Source organism: Candidozyma pseudohaemuli (assembly GCF_003013735.1).
Source record: "Candidozyma pseudohaemuli strain B12108 chromosome Unknown scaffold00012, whole genome shotgun sequence".
In the NCBI taxonomy this organism is placed as follows: Eukaryota; Fungi; Ascomycota; class Pichiomycetes; order Serinales; family Metschnikowiaceae; genus Candidozyma; species Candidozyma pseudohaemuli.
The window spans coordinates 348,624-366,565 of NW_020194446.1; the positions used below are offsets into that span (position 1 = coordinate 348,624).

The window sequence follows — 17,942 nt, forward strand, 5'->3', positions numbered from 1 at the left end:
GAAGTATCTGCCTGGATCATTCGGGCTCATCGCTAACTGTCGTTTTCGCAGCCATCGATGTCGCATCAGCTAACGTCTATTTTTGGGAAAGAACCTGCAAGTGCTATAAGGTGAAGAGGGCATGTGAGGAGTCTTTAGCAGGTTACTGAAATCGAGTTCGTGCTGGCTGTCATGAATTGTACGTCATATTTAAACAGGTGTTTTCTATCGTAAATACTTGTTCTTGGGGTGGTCGCAAAAAAAGGAATTGTGCATTGTTTGACACCTTTGACGTGAACATGTCAAAATAGGCGTTACTACCAAAATTGCACAAACACAATCCCTGATGAACAGCATTAATGGAAGAGTAAGAACATATGTTCTAAATTTGCTTCTGAGACAATTTGTGATTCGAGAACATGGCGTGCTGATCCCGCTTCTACAAGGTACGAGGGGATATGGAGTCCACAGAATAAACGGATCTTCCATTGAACTTCTTTGCCAAGTGCTTCACGAGACGTAAAGCTTTCATAATCTTCTTAGAATCAGGGACATTCACGAAAAAAGAACACGATTGGCCAAATCATCGTCGTCATTGTGTCCTTTGAACATTGTTGGAGCTCGTCTAATCTGCCAATATAGGAAAATGCCACTTTTCATTCACTACACGTTCCAATAATATCGCCTTCCATAAATCTCGTTTACTATTCAAAGGCACTTTCGTATTTAGTAACACAGACAGCCTAGCGTCAATTGCTCACACGACTAATTATGAAGCCACCAATCGAGATCCACCTCGAGACAAGGTTTGATCCTGAATCAGCCGTCAATAAACAACAATGAATTCTGGAACCTCATTCAAGCAAATTCTCGTTGCACTGAGCGAATTTTTCAGGCCAAAACTCCCCTCGGGGAAATCGTCCCTATTGCGTTTTCCATTTCGCAACCACTGTGGACCTGATAACCACGATCCAGCATTGCGGTCCACCAACACCCCACCACAGCACCTTGTACCTAGATGCATACCGTTAAGCATCTCGGATCCAGCCAGTAAAATGTCCCCGATTTGGCACCATAACCACTACTCCTTTTATCCCATTGCGCACAATGTCTTACTTACAATACCGACGCACATGAGTGTAAGTAGCTGCACTGGAACAACCACAGAAACGGTCGAAGTAACTTATTTCTGTAGAGGTTATGTAGAGTGGTTCTGTCGATTTTAAAAGTGTTCTATTTTTTCGTACACCGATATTCCTTTGCTCAGCTCTAGCTTGCGTTAGTAGCCTAACTGCATCCCCACACCCGTCATAAAAACCTAACACTTTAGGGAAAAGCCTACAATTTAAAGGCCCGTCAAGAAGCAACGGAAAAGTTTTTATCACTCCCCTCTTTAGGTGTCCCCTAAAAGCCCCTCCTAAACTGTGGTCCTTCTCCTGCACTCGACCTCACATATCGTGAAATTTACCTCATCGCCTCAATCTAGTACATTTTCATCACACAGTTCTTCATTTAAACACGCAGGTTGCCTGATTTCAGCAATCCAAATCTCAATTTGCTCATATATCTGCAAGAACAAGTCTTTATTGCAGCTTTTTTTGGAGCCCAAGTCTCAGGATCAATTTCCCCCTGGGTTCTCATTTTACACTCGACTCCCGGTTTTATACATTTCCCAAAGCATGTTAACCAGTTTCTTCACATACAACAAAAAACCACTCATACGCTCTTAGATCTTATTAGGAACAGTGTGAAATGCCGAAAACAACAACGAAGAAATCTGGGGTATCCCAGAAACTGAACCCAAAAATGTACAAGCCCCCGAATTACGGGGGCAAGAATATCAAGAATTTGCCATACAAGAGAGATAGACGATTCAGCATTGTCAGTTCCTCCTCTTCCGAATACAGCGAAGAGACTAGGAAGCATTCCGATTCGGATTCGGAGTCCTCGCTTACTGCGATGTCCGAAAAGGACGAACAGTCTGCACTGAGGAAAGGATCGGTATTTTTCCAGAATGCCAAATTGCCTAGGAGAACCAAAGCGCCATCGAAGGCCGCCAAGAAGAGAGCTCCCAAAAAAGGACCCAAAGCTTCGTATGCTCAGGTCTTTGAATCCGATAAGGATGATGACCTTAGCGATGACGTAGACGACGATGACAATTCGTCTGTCGGTTTAACAGGGATCTACTCGATGATGGACAGGGGCCATTCGAATAGCAATTCTGAGTCAAATTCCGACTCCGATGACGAGGAGGACAACTCGTCGGTGTCGTCATCCGATGACTCCGAGGTTGACTTTGTTCAACTCCAGGCTGAAAGGCGAGCTAATGCTAAATCCCACAAATCTCTCAAAGCGATCAAGGCATTACAGAAACAGCAAAACGCCAAGGACAAGAAGAGGCGAAAGTCAGACTACAGAAGACAGTCCGAGCTACCCTTACCGGACAGTATCAACTTCAAGTTTGACTTTGATGATGCCGCTAACGAATCTGCTATTGAAGATGACAGTGATCAGGAAGACCCACTTAATGTCATCAAGCCAGTACAACCCGAAGAGGAGGATGTTGGTGAGGAGGTCACTCAGGACTTAGGTGACAAACAATCTTACAATCTCAATTTCCAATTTGACGAACCCATCATTGACGTGCCTAAGATCAAGGATGATGAACTCCAGTCTGACGATGACTACGAGTTCGATGATAACGATCTTTTGGCCACCTTGCAAGCCGACAACGATATCGAGGAGTTCATCACAGGTAATCCTCAGGACATTGACTCATCAAGATCGAGACAGAGACTGGTTAGCTCTGTCAATGAGGATGAGACCATGGATCCTTTCTTGGAGGAAGAGGAGAAGTACTTGGTGAACGAATTCGAGATGAACGGTTTTGATGACGAGAATGAAATTCAAGACGAGCCAGGCAAGTCCGACTTTGCTAAAGGCATTGGACAGCAGGTTTTCCAGGACAAGGTGACTGAGTACGACAATGCTGGAGACAACTCCAAGTCTGATACCCTCGACGGTTACATCGAGGATGATGAGGACGAGGATGAAGTTGACTTCATGGATCTTATGGAGTTTGATGCTCCGCTTTTTGAGGACGATAGCAAGGAGTCTGAGAGCAGTCTTCTGGATTTGAAGAATGATGCCGACACTTTGGACGGCCCTGTGAGCAAGTCCGTGAGTCCTGAGAAACGCAAGAAGTCCAGCCACAAGAAACGGAAGAAGCCTAGAGGACCGCTTGACAGTGAGGAGGAAGACGATTCTTATTTGTGGAATTACTTCTTGAGCTCCGACAGCGAATCCGATGCAGACGTGAATGCTGAACCCGTGGATGTTGAGGAGCAGCTCATTCTCGAAGAGATCTTGCGCCAGGAGAAAGAAACTCGTGAAGCAACCCACGACCGTGAGTTTAGCCTTGAGCCATTGTCAGATCAGGAATACGACAGTGGTGAGTCTACGGATGTTGACACATCGCTTCCCAAATCTGGCAAAAACCAGAATGGAAGTAAGATGGCTAAGGAAGTCTTGTCGTCTAAGACTGCGGACTACAGACCTCCAGTCCTTGGAACTTGGGTGGCTATTGAGAGCAAACCTTTTGGCATTATCGATGGTCTTTCTACGAGAACATTGAAGAGCGGCCAGAATACACAGAAGAACCCAAGGACCAAAGGCTGGAAGTCCATCAGTCTTGGAAAGAATGAGCATGAGGACTCTGCTATCGAACTCGAAGAGTTGCTCAATATCAGCGAGTTGGACAATGATGACGAAAACGACATCCGTATCTGGAGAGACTTCAACAACAGAAAGAAGAAGGTGCCTCTTGGAGCCTTCCGTAACAAGTCGCATTTGCACCAGCCTCATGCTGTCCATGAGCCTATTGTCAATTTTCGCATGAAGAACGACTTTGGCACTGGCCGCCGTAAGAAAGAACGGAGGGCCAGCCAAAGTAACGAAACGGGACACGGTCTGCCAGACAGCAGTGTTTCCAAAGCGAAAAGGAGACGGGCATCGGCAATGGAAGCAGCGTCAGAGGGGTATCGTCCCACTAAATCTGGATTATTTAGTGCGAACGTGCTCACAGACGCCGAAGAGGTTATGGGAGAGGACAGAGATTTCATGGCATTAATCAAGGGCTTATAGGAATATGAATAGTTTTGGAAACATGGAGTAGACACCAGAGTGGTTGCAAAAATCTGGCTGGTTTGTACGGCATATAAGGTGTAGCCCCACTAAAAAAAATCAAAGGATCAAACAAAAAGAACACCAACGAACCCTTTTTTTTACCATCCCAGTAACCGTCCCCTCTCGTAGCCGTAATGGAAGAAGAGCCGCGCCGTTCATCTAGGCAGAATAAGGGCCAGCATACGGGCAGAGACCTGTTTGATGTGTACTACAAACCTCAAGAAGACGAGCACCCAGCGAAGAGGCAAAAACAAGATTCAGAATATCAGCAGGCTTCCGAGAGTGAGGATGACTTCAAGGCAGACAGTGACGGAAATGACTACGAAGGCGACGTGAGATGTGATCCATGCGGTACAACTCAGGACAACTACAACGAGGATACGGATCGTGGAGGAACCATGATCGAATGTGACGACTGTCATACATGGCAACATGCCAAGTGTATGGGATACCGGTCGGAAACGCTGATCCCAGAGAACTACCAGTGTAACCGGTGTGACTCACCTGAGCAAGAAGCTCCAGTGAGAAGACGAGTGGAACGGAAGATACCCGTGAAGAAGGCTGTCAAGCCTAATCCAGCGACGAAAACAAGAGAGAGCGTTGAAAAGGCGTTAAGGAATGTGGTGGCCAAACTCGGCAAGTTTGATGCGGATTCTATCGCCCGTGGGCTAGAGGAAGCCATATTCCAGTGGTCCGGGCAGACGCCAAATAAGAAATACATAGACAAGAGTAGAAGCGTAATGGCGCTCGTCAAGAAAGAGGCTGTGGCAGCAAAACTTGCTGATGGTTCGCTTACGTTTCCAGATGCTGTATCCAAGCCACCAGAGGAGATCGACCGTGACTTAAAGGAATACGCTGAAAAGGTTCGCCAGGAGTCGATCAGACGCTCTGTGCTTACCGTTGATGATCCTCTGAGTCAGAGAATTCGCCGTACTCACAAGGGTGAAGAAGTTGTCGAAATCAGCAATAACCCTCTGGATGCCGAAGACGTTTCTATCATGGCCCGTACCGTGGACCACCGCAACTTCAAAGAGGAGTCTCCTACTCCAAGAGAAACCACCATCAAGACCGATCCGCTGGCGCCAAAGATGTACCATTTGGCAGACGATGATGATGATGAGAAGGAGGAAGAGCATGAGGAGAAAACTGAAGAGCCTGAAACAAAGAAAGATGATCTCAGCGACGACGAGCTTGATTTCATCTTGAAGGGTCCTTCTCCTCCACCAGCTCCAAAGCAACTGCCTCCGTCGATTCCAAAGAAACCAGAAGTGAAGCTTCCGCCTACGATGCCCGTCAACTTCTGGAACGGAGAGATTATCTTCCCTGACTTTGCGGCTTTTACTGCAAAAGCAGAATTCATTTCTTGCACAAAATACGAAAAACCAAAAGATAATGTTACAGCGAGCTTCCACAATCGTGTGATCCGTGTGTGCAAGGAGTTGTTGGAACGGTCCAAGTACGACATCGAAGGTCGTTTGGACCGTGCTAAAGCTGACCCATACCTTGGGAAAATCACGTCATCGAGGGATTTGTATGTCGTGAAGCTCAATGCAAAAGACAGAGAAGCCGAATTCAACAAATTGTATGACTACTTACTCCACAAGAACAAGGTCGGTGTCTTGTCTAACCGGGCTGCTTGTGTCAAAGATGCCTATGTTTTCGCCTTGAACGGCAACAATGTTCCTGAATACTTGAAATTCGCCAAAGTCCAGGAACAGGAAGGCTTGTATGCTGTGTTTGTTGTCAAAAAGGATTACATCCCCGTTGGCAAGAGTATTCTCAAGAAGTCTCCTTCCGAAAGCGCACCCAGAATTGCCCAACCACCTCCACAGGTGGACCTTAATTCCATTTTGCTGAAACTTGGTGGAGGTGCTAGCTCTGGCGTTCAGCAGCCAGTTCCACACTTGCCTCAAGTTCCACAGCATCACGGACAACCACAGATCCCGCAAGATCTCTCCCAAGACCAGCTCCACTATCTTTCAACGTTGGTCAACCAAAACCCTCAAATGAATCAAAACCCGCAGGCGCTTCTTCTGTTGTTGCAACAGGCGGAGCAGGGCGGACGGCAGCAATACCAATAGCTTGCCGAATAATTGTATCATATAGATTTAATGTGTGACGACTCAGAACCATGGTTCCGTCTTGTAATCCTATCCACGACACACATCGTCACACACGATGTGGATTGAGGGTATTTATATAAATAATTATTGTTGTGTTATCGAAGTTTGTAGACTGTAGGAGGGGTGAACTCAGAATGGAGTTTGATACTTTTCTTCGAAATGAGTATGCAATTGGGCCCTAGATCTTCAGCTACCCCACAAAGAGTACACCTGATTTAAGTTCGTTATTCAAAATCACTTTACCAGTCTTTTCGATAGATAACATGCCCTGCAATTTTTTCAAAAACCTCCATAGAAACATTTCTTGCCAAAAAATGCCCCATCCTCACTTCCCCAGTACTATCACCAAAATCGACCTACACCCGCGCGTTGATAATCTCTAGCTGATGTTATGCCTGAGGAAGCATACGGCGAATCACAGCACAATAACAGCCTCGTTTTCGCCACTGAGTACGAGGAGGACAATGGGCCCAAGGCAAGCTCAGATGATGTAATTCCAGGTACCAACGATACGGCCACTCAAGCTGACAGGAGCACCGATCTATCGAAAGAGGTCCAGACGAGTCCCCTCTTTGGGACCCTCAAATCATATTCCCAGCAGTCTCAGGATGAATCACATTCTCCAATACGATACCTACAAAGCATGCCCAATATCGAATCCACGCCACAGCATAGTACGCCGAGTTTACTACATCGAAGTGCCAGTGATAGTTATGCCAAAGACACACAAGTTATTGGAAGTGAACATATCCAGACGCCGAACGAGAAGGCTCCTGTCGAGCTAGGTGATACTCAAGTGATTGGGCATCAGGTCGATCTCGGTGATACCCAAGTAATCAGGCCAACCGTGAATGGCCACACAGACGATACACAACGAATTGCTCCTATTCCTCTGGACGACGCCACCCAGGTCATAGGTAGGAGAAACTCAGTTTGGGAAAGCACACAGCCAATCACACAGGTGGTGGGCGGCTACGCCAGCACCCAAGTTACGAGTTCTCCTAGGGCCAATTATTCAGAATACACCGAAGAACACACTACTACCATGGTGCTTTCGCCAGTGCAGAGAGAGCAGGAGCCTACTACTCAGGTGTTGAACACGCAGGAGGAGGTGTTTCTGCCTGGAAAAGAACCAGTTGATCTAAGTTGCAAGCCCGTGCTTCTGAGTAGTCAGAAAGATAACGACGGTATTCTGCTGCAGCGGGAACACGATCTAAGCATCATCAGCAATGATGATAAGGACGAGCATTTCAACGGCATTTTCTATGAGGACAGTCTTTTCAAACACAAGCTTAAGAAGACTCAAGCAGACGAACTGGAGGAGAGAAGAAGACATTTGCTGATACCGAGAAAAACATCTTGGAGCCAATCATCCTCCCAAACCCCTGCTGGGAGCAGTCTCACGGTCAGGAAAACATGGAGCCAGTCCTCATCTGACCTTGAAGATATCTCCCAGGATGTAAGTGGTCTTGATTTGGACATTCTCCGACAAAAGCTGTCAGAAGATATTCCGATGCTGCCGGAGGTTGACGAGAGCCGCGAGCATATTAATCTACCCAAGAAAAGGAGAATCAACCATATAGCAGGCTCTCAATCTCAAACGGCGGAGCTTGATGCTATCACAGAAGAGAACCTGGCAACACTTGCAGTTGAACATCTCGAGAACGATCGAGGCGTGTGGGCTTATTTCCAATTCAGATACTACCCAGCAAGAGTGCTTCGGCCGATTGACTCGCTTCACACCCTTGTTGAGTTTTATGACTGGTGCCAAAAGGAAATGAAGAATACAGACCTCTTTGTCCTCGACGTGAGAATCGGCGATAATCTAAGGACGTTCATGGCCCCCTCCGAATATGTCGTCACGAGAATGACTATAACGGACGAGGCAGCTTTCAGATGTGTGCGTGGCTTTGACACACTTCACTTATCGAAGAAAGGAAAACACAATGTGGCCAGCGAACTCACAGTAAGCTTGTCCACTTGTTATATGGAACCTGATGATTGGGCAATGCATCAGCTGCGATTTCAGTTATTGTACGAGGGCGTCGATCTAGTACAGCGAGACTACGGTGCCATACAGCCTTTACTTCAGCTGCTGGACTCATCACAGAAAACAGAAAACTCTGAGCCAGTTTTTGAGCCGAAGACCAAAAGCCCACGCAAAGCCAAACCAGAGCGAAGCGAATCGTATAGGCTTACACCTATTTTCGGTGGCCGTGTGTTCTTCATCACGTCTATGGCTCCAGAACGCAAAACTACTTTGAAGAAAATAATAGAAGATCGAGGAGGGATAGTCTACGATTCAGAAATCAGAGATCTTGTTTCTTATGAAGTATGCAGCTCATACCATCTCCGAATCAAGCTGCAGAAATTTCTTGGTATTAGCTTTGGGGCATTTCTCTCCGATGGACACTCAAGAAGTGCCAAATACCTTCAAGCCTTGGCACTTGGCTGGCCGATTTTGGCAGACAATTTCATTGAACAAGCCATCGAGGATCAGGATATTCTTGAAAATTGGCTGGCTTTCCTTCTACCGGCAGGTCAATCCTTCTACACAAAAAATCTAAAGAGTCAAGATGTTTTCCGCTTTCGACTGAATCTCGAAAACGGTGTTGGTCTTAATGACCAGTTTAACAATAACTCGGACCTAATGGCAACTTTGAATGTTTTAATTTTTCAGAAAAGACAAGACAAACAGACACTTCGAATGTGTGAATTCATCTTTCATGCTTTTGGGGCTCAAACCCTACAGGCGTTCAATAATGAAACCCACCTCAAATCCCACATCGCTGAAAATAAGGACATGAGTTTCTTGGTGCTTGATAACAGTAATCGGGAGATCGAAAAAGCATTCAAAACAAATAATCCTGCTGGGCTGGCGAAGTTTGGAATTATTGATTGGGAATGGGTGGTTCAGTGTACTATAAGCGGATTCGTCTGGCGGCCAACAGCCTACGGATTTGTGAGTTTATAAAGTCTATAATGCATTACGTCGTTATATAATAAATTGCATCTAAGCAAAGATCTTTCTGAACATGGTCAGAATAGCTGCTTTGACCAAAGGAATGCCGTTGTCGTTTTTGACGGCATCGCCGTTCTCCTCCAATCTTCTCAACAAGTACTCCTTGGTCTCCTTTGGAGGGCCCCATGGAACGTACTTGATGATGTTGTCGACCTTGTCGTTGGAGATAAGGTCGTGAGTGACGGAGTCGGCCATGCCCAACAACTGGCCTAAGCAGATGTTGGCCTTGTTCTTGTTACCAATAGAGAACTCACTCTGGTAGGTCTTCTGAGTAGCCAATTTCATAGATTCAGCGTTGTGAGAAGCAACCACCAAGTGGCCAATAGTAGACTCGTTACCCTGGTGGGCCAAGATAGAGTCAATGCAGTAAGAAATACCCTGGTCGTAGTTCATGTCGGTGTCTTCCTTGGTCTTGTGGATGACAGTGGCACGGTCCTTCTCAGAGTGGATGTAAGCACCTCTGACCAACTTCAAGCCCAATCTGTAGTTGTTCTCGTTGGCCAACTTCTCCTCCTTAGCCAAAAGGTCAGAAGACTCAGACAAGTACATTTGCAAGGTGCCAACCACGGAAACAGGAGCGTCCAACTTGTTGAACTGCTGGTACAATCTTCTCTGAAGCTCGTAAACGCCCTCCTGGAGCTCGTGCTTCTCGGCGTCAATAACACCAACAGCGAAAGGAGCGACTCTGGATGGGTACAACTGGGCCAATCTCTGGTTGGAGTCGTAAATGGTCTGGCAGATAGCAGAGACCTTAGAAACCAAGTCCTCGAATTCAGCCTTGTACTCTGGCTGGTCGAAGTTCTTCAACACAGCAGCGGCGTTCTTGACAAATCCAGTAGGCTTCAAAGCGACATATCCTGGAGGAACAGAGTTAACGTCCTTACCGGAAGTCTCAAGCATGGAAATAGTGTGAGGAATCAAGATTTCGTCAACAGAGTGCTGGGTCTGCTGGACAATAAAGTCAGGGTCGATGTTGTCGTTACCGTTGCAGGCCTCGATGGTCAAAGAAAGCATCATGTTGTTGATGCCTCTGTCAGCCAATCTAGCGCCGGTCTGTTTAACTTCTTCGATGTTCTCGCCACCGCAGTAGATGTTGTAGACCAAAGCCTTGATCAAAGGCATAGGCACGAAAGGGAAAGCCTTGATGGCCAAGTTCAAAAGAGACTTGTGGGATGCAACGGCACCAATAGTCATGAAGGAGAACAACTCGCCAACGGAGAAATCCTTGAGGTGAGCGAAGGATGGAGGAGTCAAAGGAAGAGCTTTTTGCAACTCCTGAGCAGGCACCTGTGGCTGCTGGGTTTGCTGAGACTCGGAGGTGACTCTGGCGAGGTTGTTCTTGTTAGGGGAGCTGTGGAAAGCTCTAGCCTGGCGTAGAGGCAAGGCCTGCAAGCGAAGGGGCAAGCGAAGAGGGACACGGGTCTGCCGGAGTGGGTTGATCATTAGAATATGTTTATATGTTTATCAGAAATAAGCTACAAAAAAGTAGGTACAATGGGGAAACCCGCCTTTTATAGCTGGCTGCAAACCCATAAGGTGAGACACAGCGAGCGGCCTGATAAGGTATGGCATGGCGAGCAGCGCGCATGAGGGAAAAACTCCGCGAGGGCTGATGCCGTTGACTATGGGGGACGGACGGCACATAGACCAGGGTCGCTTATCGCCAACGCTGACCTTCTGTGGGTCATGCTTTGTAGACCTGCAGGTGGCTCTCGGCGACATGTCAAAGTCGAAAAGCCGTTTTCTCCTACAGGCAAGGGAAAGCGCCACGATGGAGCCGTTTGTGGCTAGGGGGAAAGGATACAAGAGGTGGGGGGATGATCATAGTGGAATTAGGAAAGAAGAACCAGTCACAAATTTTTACTGTGGCACAAGGTGAAAGGGAGGTTTGACCGACCGGTCAGGCCGAAGATAGCCTGCGATGCCGTGCGGAAAAGAAACGGGAGCTGCAAACCGGTAGAGATAAGCGGAGTGGAGCAACCCCTGGAGACGACCTACTCGGCACCACCGGTTAATTTGAAATCGGGAAAATTAAGTTGTTTAGGATTTGCCCTGATTATTGTTTCCGTGTAAGAATTGATTTTCCCATTTTGTTCTCTTTTTTTAGCGGAATGCCGCTGTCGCTGTCGCTTTCGCTGTTTTTTCCCTCGCTGTATTATGCCCTATGGGTACCCGCCGGGCATCGAAGCTCTGCGAAAAAAAAAAGTTACCGGGCACCAGGGGAAGCAACTTTAAGAAAGGAGACGATCACAAAAGGAAAGAGTAAGCAAGGGAGTAGACGAGCAGGTCAAAAGTTCAAAAAATTAAAAATATTCATAAGGTCAGCCGGCCATACCGCTTTGTTGGTTTTGCGCTTGCTGATAAGAGCCACGGCAGTAGTGCCAAGGGTACCTGAGCAGCGTGCCTCACCTATTGTAACCGGCCCGCCCGAAAGTTTACACAATAAACTACAATGACTGCCTGAACACAGTCTTGTCTGGACAAATGAAAGAACAAGGAAGAGCCGGAGTCAGCACAATGGGGATTTTTAATGGGTGTCACAAAAATTCCGAATGTCATGGGTTACGAATATGGTAGTATCATTCATCCTTGGGGCAGGAACTATGGGGCAGGAACTATGGGGCAGGAGCACTGGGGTGTTTTCAAAACAGACCGTTTTTTGGGGCCCAACTGGTGGGGCAGTCCTAGCCTCTCGCCTGATGGCTCGCTATTTTTCTCCCCATCCGAGAAAAAGTCAAAAAGCCCCAAGCAACTTTTGGGGCCTTGTTCGTAGTTTTCTTTTTCTTTCACAATCTGAACCTGAGCAACTTCTGGTCTCCGTAGCAAGAACTGAAATAAAAAAATTCCATCATATTCCAAAAAGTTCAACGGCCTTCGGCCTCGCTTCTGTTTTCCTCATAAATGCGGTTTTGTGCTGACTGACCTGCGGGGCTGCCTGACTCTCTCAAAAAACAGGCTCCCGCTGGCAACTGCCGTATACTGTCGTGAGGCCGTGCCAGAAATAAAACGCGGGGTACCCCACAAAATCGAAAAATCAAACCACAAAATATTTCACTTTTTTTATCAACGCCTGATTCTTTGATCAGGGTGTAGTTAACCGATCAGTGGCCTGAGACGATGGTGGTTATGCTCTGGAGCCATAAGCCATGTCATGCGCGTCACATGACTGGCCACGTGAACTGCACGTGCATCATAAACCATGGTTTTTCAGCTCATCCTGAGACCCATCCACCATCAAGAAAGGCCCGATCAGCATGCCGTGGAGCACTCCCATTCGCTACTTCTCCACTGGCCTAGTCGCAAGGAATCTGTCACGATACCCTTCTTTCGTGCACAAGGCGCTCAAAGACGTGCCTTACTCCAAAGAAACCCAAAACCTACCGAAGGCCAGAAAGCGGATCCTCATTCTTAGCCCAGAACAGACCAAGGACAAAAAGTACAATAAATATGTTCAGGAGGTCAATCGCAAAGGCAGACGCCAGACCCCTCGGCAAATGTTGAAACTCCTTGAAGACGACGCCATCAAAATCAAACCACCTACATCCACCAAAGAGTCACTCATGGAGTCCATCGAGCTCTTCAAACCATCAAGTGCCGATATTAGTATAGGTAAGAAAGCGGCCGTCGTGAGTGATATTTGCAAGGGCTTCAAAGCGCTGCAGTTACAAGAATACATTCTCAAGAAACATGGGTCTCTCAAGGGACTCAAAGCAGGTACAAAGCAGAAATTGGCCTCCTTCATTTTGGAAAAGATCTGGACTACAAATGTCAAGGAAATGTCTCTTGATGATTTGCTTGTCACCGAAAGTGTACCCTTGACGCGGTACGAAATGTTCCTCCTTCTCCTGTCGCATGGCCTCATCCTCAGACACATCAGAAGCGCTGTTTCCAAGATTGAGTTCGATAGCGAGTCCAAAAAGCTCCTCCTCACAGGCACGCCAGAGCAGGTTGAAAACGCCAAGATCAATTTGACTTCGGATTTGGAGGGCGCTCATATGGAAGAGATCGACCTCTCTGTGGTCAAGAAGTTGGCCCTCAAACAGCACGGTCACTTCAATGTTGCAGAAGTTGGCAGCAACACAGAAGTCTATTTTGATCCGCTTAAAAACGACAAGTACGAGCTTTACGCGCTTAATAAGAATCAGCTCAAGCGAACCAAGCGTCTTCTCTTATGGCTCCTTAACTACAATCTTCATACTAAGGAGTTCTTGCATTTGCCCGAAGGGCCACACCATTTCCTTCCTTTCAAGCAGGACGATCTGTTAGCCTGGAAGGATAGGTCGAAGGATTTATATGTCCTTGAAAAGAAAGATCAGAAACCAAGTCAGCTCCTTCTCGACGAGCTTGCCAAATTCTCTGATGAGTCGCTTTCAAAAATCGATTTGTATGACGAAACGTGGCGTGATGAAGACGACAAACTTTCTTTGAAGGCCGCTGCAGAGAAGCAGAGTGATAGCAAGGGATGGGATCTTCTCGAAAGCCTTGGTTTCGGAGGCGAATCCACCGAAACTCCGCAACCACCACCTTCTGAGCAAACATCTAATATCACCCTTTCCAAAGAGCAACGGGATCAATTGTACAAAGAGCTCACAGACTTCAAGTACAAACAATCGTTGCCAGGAGTGGCGGCGGATAACTTAGACCCCAAGCTCTTCACGGTGACGCTTGGAAATGTGTTGTTTGAGATACCCACAAACAAGAAAAACATTGTGCCATCGGCCACTTTGGAACAAAAGCATAAGCTGGTGCTCTTCAACTCCAATGTCATGTTGGCTCACGACAAGATCATCTCCATGCGTGCAAACGACTCTTCCAGCCCAAGTTATAGGGATCCTCACATGTACAGCCTTCAGTTCAAGTTTACTCCATCGCCCTTCGTTGCATCGCTGGAGACTGACAAGGCCATGGAATATCCGCCAGTTGAAATGTGGGTGCAGCTTAAGGCCAATCTCATGCCTGACGTTGACACCTTACAGATTGTTTCGGTGGAGGGTGAAAACTCTAGTCTTGTTTGCTTGCCAGATGCCAAAAGTGACATCAAGATCAGCTGCCAAATGACGGGAAGAATACTCGAAGAGCAAGAAGACGCAGATATCGAGGACCAGTCGATCAGCCAAACGCTAGATTCCACCATCGACAGATACCTGCGTTTCTCCAGCCAGCCCGGTGTTGTTGACTTCCTTGAGAAGTCTACTCTTGACTACAGCGGAAGAGCACCCACGTCGATAGCACCCACTATTGACCTTGTCATCAACGGCAAGACTGTCCGTTACCATTACCTCAACGTATCTTACAGACGTGAAATTGCCGTCGAATTGCCCCAGGAAGACGGCACAGAGCAGATGGTCCATGTGTCTGTGGTTGAGGGAGGAAGTCTAGGAGGTAAACGCATCGAGATCAGGTTTGTTGGCGACTACGCCGCCGAAACAAGCCGGGAGGAGTTCGACCAGCTTCTCGACAGGGTGCTTGGGTTCATCAACACCCTCTAAACCTACAATTGCATAATCACGAAATGATGTATATAGAATATATGGGCCTCTCCTGGTCTACTTTTTCTGTTCTTCCAACGTACGCACGTGCTTCTCCAAGGAGTCCAAGGACGTTTTCAATTTGAGCACGTCAGTCATGACAATCTGGGTGTTCTTCTTGTACGCATCGATCATGTAGTAGTAGGAAGCAGTGCCGGCTACCAGGACACCAAAGAAGAAACCAACAAAGCCACCTCTGAAAGCACCGACCTTCTTGGTAGGAGTCACAGGAGCAGCAGGAGCAGTCAGGTAACGACGAGCGGCCGAACGGAGCGTGGTGGATGCCAATCTGAACATTGGGGTGGATTAGACGTAGTTCTTGTGTGATTTTTTCGCGCCGAGGTATCCAGAGAACCCAATTGATCCAAGGCGTGTGGTGCGGTCAATGGGGTATTGAGGGTAGGAATTTAAGGGATTGGCTTTTTTTAATGTATTGGGAAGGTGGCTTTTGAAGATTTTGTTGTTTTTACCTAAATGGTTTTATTAGGTTTGTGGGGTAGGTATGGTTTTGGCAGAAACCAGCATAAAGCCTTGACTTCCGGGGTGCGAATCAGAACGGCTCAATTTTGTAAAGCTTAAACATGTCAACATAACGAGCCAACCAATGCAGCCCAATGATTTATCTCGACTTTTCAATTTCATTTATAATTGCTTTCACATTCTCGACGGTTTTTCATAATCACAAAATCCGCCAGATACGCCGTGCTTTGTTGCTACTATCACAGGCTATATGCAATGACACTGAACAAGTCTACCAACTACTTCTACATCATGCTAGGCCTTCGAGGATGCCACGGGATATACCGTCAAGGCACTCTTCGGCATACCAGACGAATTGCATTCAGTCGATCGTTCCAAAGAACCTATGCTACTGGTAGCAAGGCCAAAACACCCAAAGCATTCAAGATCATAGCTGCAGCCACTGGAGCATCTGTGCTTGTTTACGGCATTGACGAGTACTTTTACCTGTCACTTTTGCAACGTTCTGCTCGTGCAGTTTACGTGCTTTTATGGATTGCTTACCAATACGGAGTCAATGCAAAGAAGTACGACAAGATAGACGATCTCCACGAGAAGGCATCTGAGAAGCTTCTCCAGATGCTCTCGGCCAACAAGGGCCTTTACATCAAGCTTGGTCAGGCAATTGCCAACAACGGAACTGTGTTCCCATTGGCATACCAAAAGCGTTTCATCAATTTGTACGATGCTGCTCCTGAGGACCCTTGGGCGGAGATAGACAGAACGCTCAGACGGCAACTTGGTGAGAATTACGAAAAGGACATCTTCGAGCAGTTCGATCGTAAGCCAATGGCCTCGGCATCGATTGCCCAGGTACATAAAGCAAAGTTGAAGAAAGAACAGCAGGAAGTGGCCGTGAAGGTCCAGCATCCTTACATCGCCAAGCAGATCAACGTTGATTTGGCCATTTACAGAGCAATGTCGTGGGTGTATTCCAAGATTTTTGATCTTCCGTTGACATTCTTCACCCAGTATGTTTCGGACCAATTGGTGAAGGAGTCTGACTTTAGGCATGAGTCAGCAAACGCTGCAAAGCTCTCAGGCCTTCTAGCACACGACCCAGCAATGGATTCGTTGAATATCTATATTCCAAAAAACTACGATGACTACACTAGAGGGCTGATTCTCGTCACGGAATGGATAGATGGTATCTCTCTCGCTGACAAGCAGAAGTTGATAGATGCGAAACTCGACATCACCACTATGATGAAGCAGTATGTTCAAGTCTTTGGAAGACAGGTGTTCAACTACGGATTCTGCCATTCGGATCCTCATCCTGGTAATCTCATGGCCAGAATACATAATGGGAAGCAAGAGTTAGTCATCTTGGACCATGGATTGTACGTTTCGCTCCCGGACAAATTTAGAAAAGAGTATTGCACCATATGGGAGAGCTTATTTCTTTATGATAAGAAAAAGATGGAGGAGATAGCACATTCGTGGGGCATTGGCGACCCACAGATCTTGACGACCATGGTCCAGCTCAAGCCGCCTCCTAAGGATTTCATCGCAAGAAATACGAGCTCGTACGATCTTATCAAAAGCTTTCTTGGAGATGAGACGAAGTTCCCATTACAGATGCTATTCCTTCTGCGTTCAATGAGAATGATGCAAAACTTGAACCAGACTATGGGAAGTCCAGTTAACAGAATCAATCTATTCACGAATTGCGCATTGCAAACTCTTGCAGAGGAGAGAACGTTCTCCCTTCGTCACCCCGGTCCATGGATTCAGTTGTTGAAGGTGAAGATTTCGCTCTTCCTTAGTGATGTCATATTTTGGCTCTTCAGAATCAGGCAATTCGTGACTGGTGACCGGTATGGTGGCAGGGGCGAAGGTATTGAGGACTACATTGACCAGTACATGCGGGATACCGCCAAGCTAATGGGAATAGAGATAGCTGAAGGGGCATAGACGACTTAGATTAATGAATATAATAAATGCACACAAATCATGCAATTTGGGGCCGCGGAGGCTCAAATTTGGCGGGCGAGATGAGCCAGTGTAGTAGAAGACAAAACAGAATGAAAATATTGAAAATTTTGATATTTTGCACAGAACCGTGTGTATTACGATATATAAGACCGGAATTATCTCGTAATCAACAAAGCCTGGTTAGCTCAATCGGTAGAGCATTTGACTCTTAATCTTCTAAGGTCAATCAAAAGGTTGCGGGTTCGAGCCCCGCATCGGGCTTTCTTTTTTCCATCTGGAAGTGGCTAGGTTGCGTTCAGGCCCTCTATATTACTTCAAGGAATGATTCTCTATTTTTGCTGCTGTGATTTAACGTCTGTCCGTGAGATGGGTTGAGGTTCTGCAATTTCTCATTGAGTGAGAGCACGAGTTGAACTTAGAGCTGTGAAATACAACGTGGCTGGTTATGAGTTAAAAGGTCATTTCTTTTGACTTTCTATAAAAAATAGTCGTAATACCACTAAATCTCTTTTTTTTCGGCTAGGCCAGTTCAGTTACTAGCTGAAGCCCCAGACCTCATCGATTTTGCAGCCGTGCCAAAAAACACCAAACCCCAAAGCATGAAGCCCAAAAACTTCACAAACCGCCATGTGCCATATAACTCCACTCAAA

General features: G+C 46.7%; 6 protein-coding genes and 1 non-coding gene across 7 annotated transcripts; 6 read left to right on the forward strand and 1 right to left on the reverse strand.

Moving 5' to 3' along the window:
• Positions 1-1,785: 1,785 nt before the first annotated feature.
• IFH1 (Ifh1p) lies at positions 1,786-4,122 on the forward strand (the record flags this gene model as incomplete). Its single annotated transcript, XM_024859502.1, has 1 exon — positions 1,786-4,122. The coding sequence occupies one exon, from the start codon at positions 1,786-1,788 to the stop codon at positions 4,120-4,122; it is 2,337 nt and encodes a 778-aa protein (XP_024712474.1).
• A 176-nt stretch (positions 4,123-4,298) lies between these two features.
• Positions 4,299-6,245, forward strand: C7M61_004179 (uncharacterized protein; the record flags this gene model as incomplete). Its single annotated transcript, XM_024859503.1, has 1 exon — positions 4,299-6,245. One exon carries the CDS (start codon positions 4,299-4,301, stop codon positions 6,243-6,245), a length of 1,947 nt encoding a protein of 648 aa, XP_024712475.1.
• Positions 6,246-6,678: 433 nt separating this feature from the next.
• RAD9 (chromatin-binding protein) lies at positions 6,679-9,261 on the forward strand (the record flags this gene model as incomplete). Its single annotated transcript, XM_024859504.1, has 1 exon — positions 6,679-9,261. One exon carries the CDS (start codon positions 6,679-6,681, stop codon positions 9,259-9,261), a length of 2,583 nt encoding a protein of 860 aa, XP_024712476.1.
• Positions 9,262-9,300: 39 nt separating this feature from the next.
• On the reverse strand, positions 9,301-10,752 carry PUT1 (proline dehydrogenase; the record flags this gene model as incomplete). The annotated part of the gene is made up of 1 exon (XM_024859505.1): positions 9,301-10,752. One exon carries the CDS (start codon positions 10,750-10,752, stop codon positions 9,301-9,303), a length of 1,452 nt encoding a protein of 483 aa, XP_024712477.1.
• A 1,811-nt stretch (positions 10,753-12,563) lies between these two features.
• Positions 12,564-14,798, forward strand: C7M61_004182 (uncharacterized protein; the record flags this gene model as incomplete). Its single annotated transcript, XM_024859506.1, has 1 exon — positions 12,564-14,798. One exon carries the CDS (start codon positions 12,564-12,566, stop codon positions 14,796-14,798), a length of 2,235 nt encoding a protein of 744 aa, XP_024712478.1.
• Positions 14,799-15,572: 774 nt separating this feature from the next.
• C7M61_004183 (uncharacterized protein) lies at positions 15,573-17,270 on the forward strand (the record flags this gene model as incomplete). Its single annotated transcript, XM_024859507.1, has 1 exon — positions 15,573-17,270. The coding sequence occupies one exon, from the start codon at positions 15,573-15,575 to the stop codon at positions 17,268-17,270; it is 1,698 nt and encodes a 565-aa protein (XP_024712479.1).
• Positions 17,271-17,465: 195 nt separating this feature from the next.
• On the forward strand, positions 17,466-17,552 carry C7M61_004184. The gene has a single exon. It is a non-coding gene; the product is annotated as a tRNA-Lys (tRNA).
• The last annotated feature ends 390 nt before the right edge of the window (positions 17,553-17,942 follow it).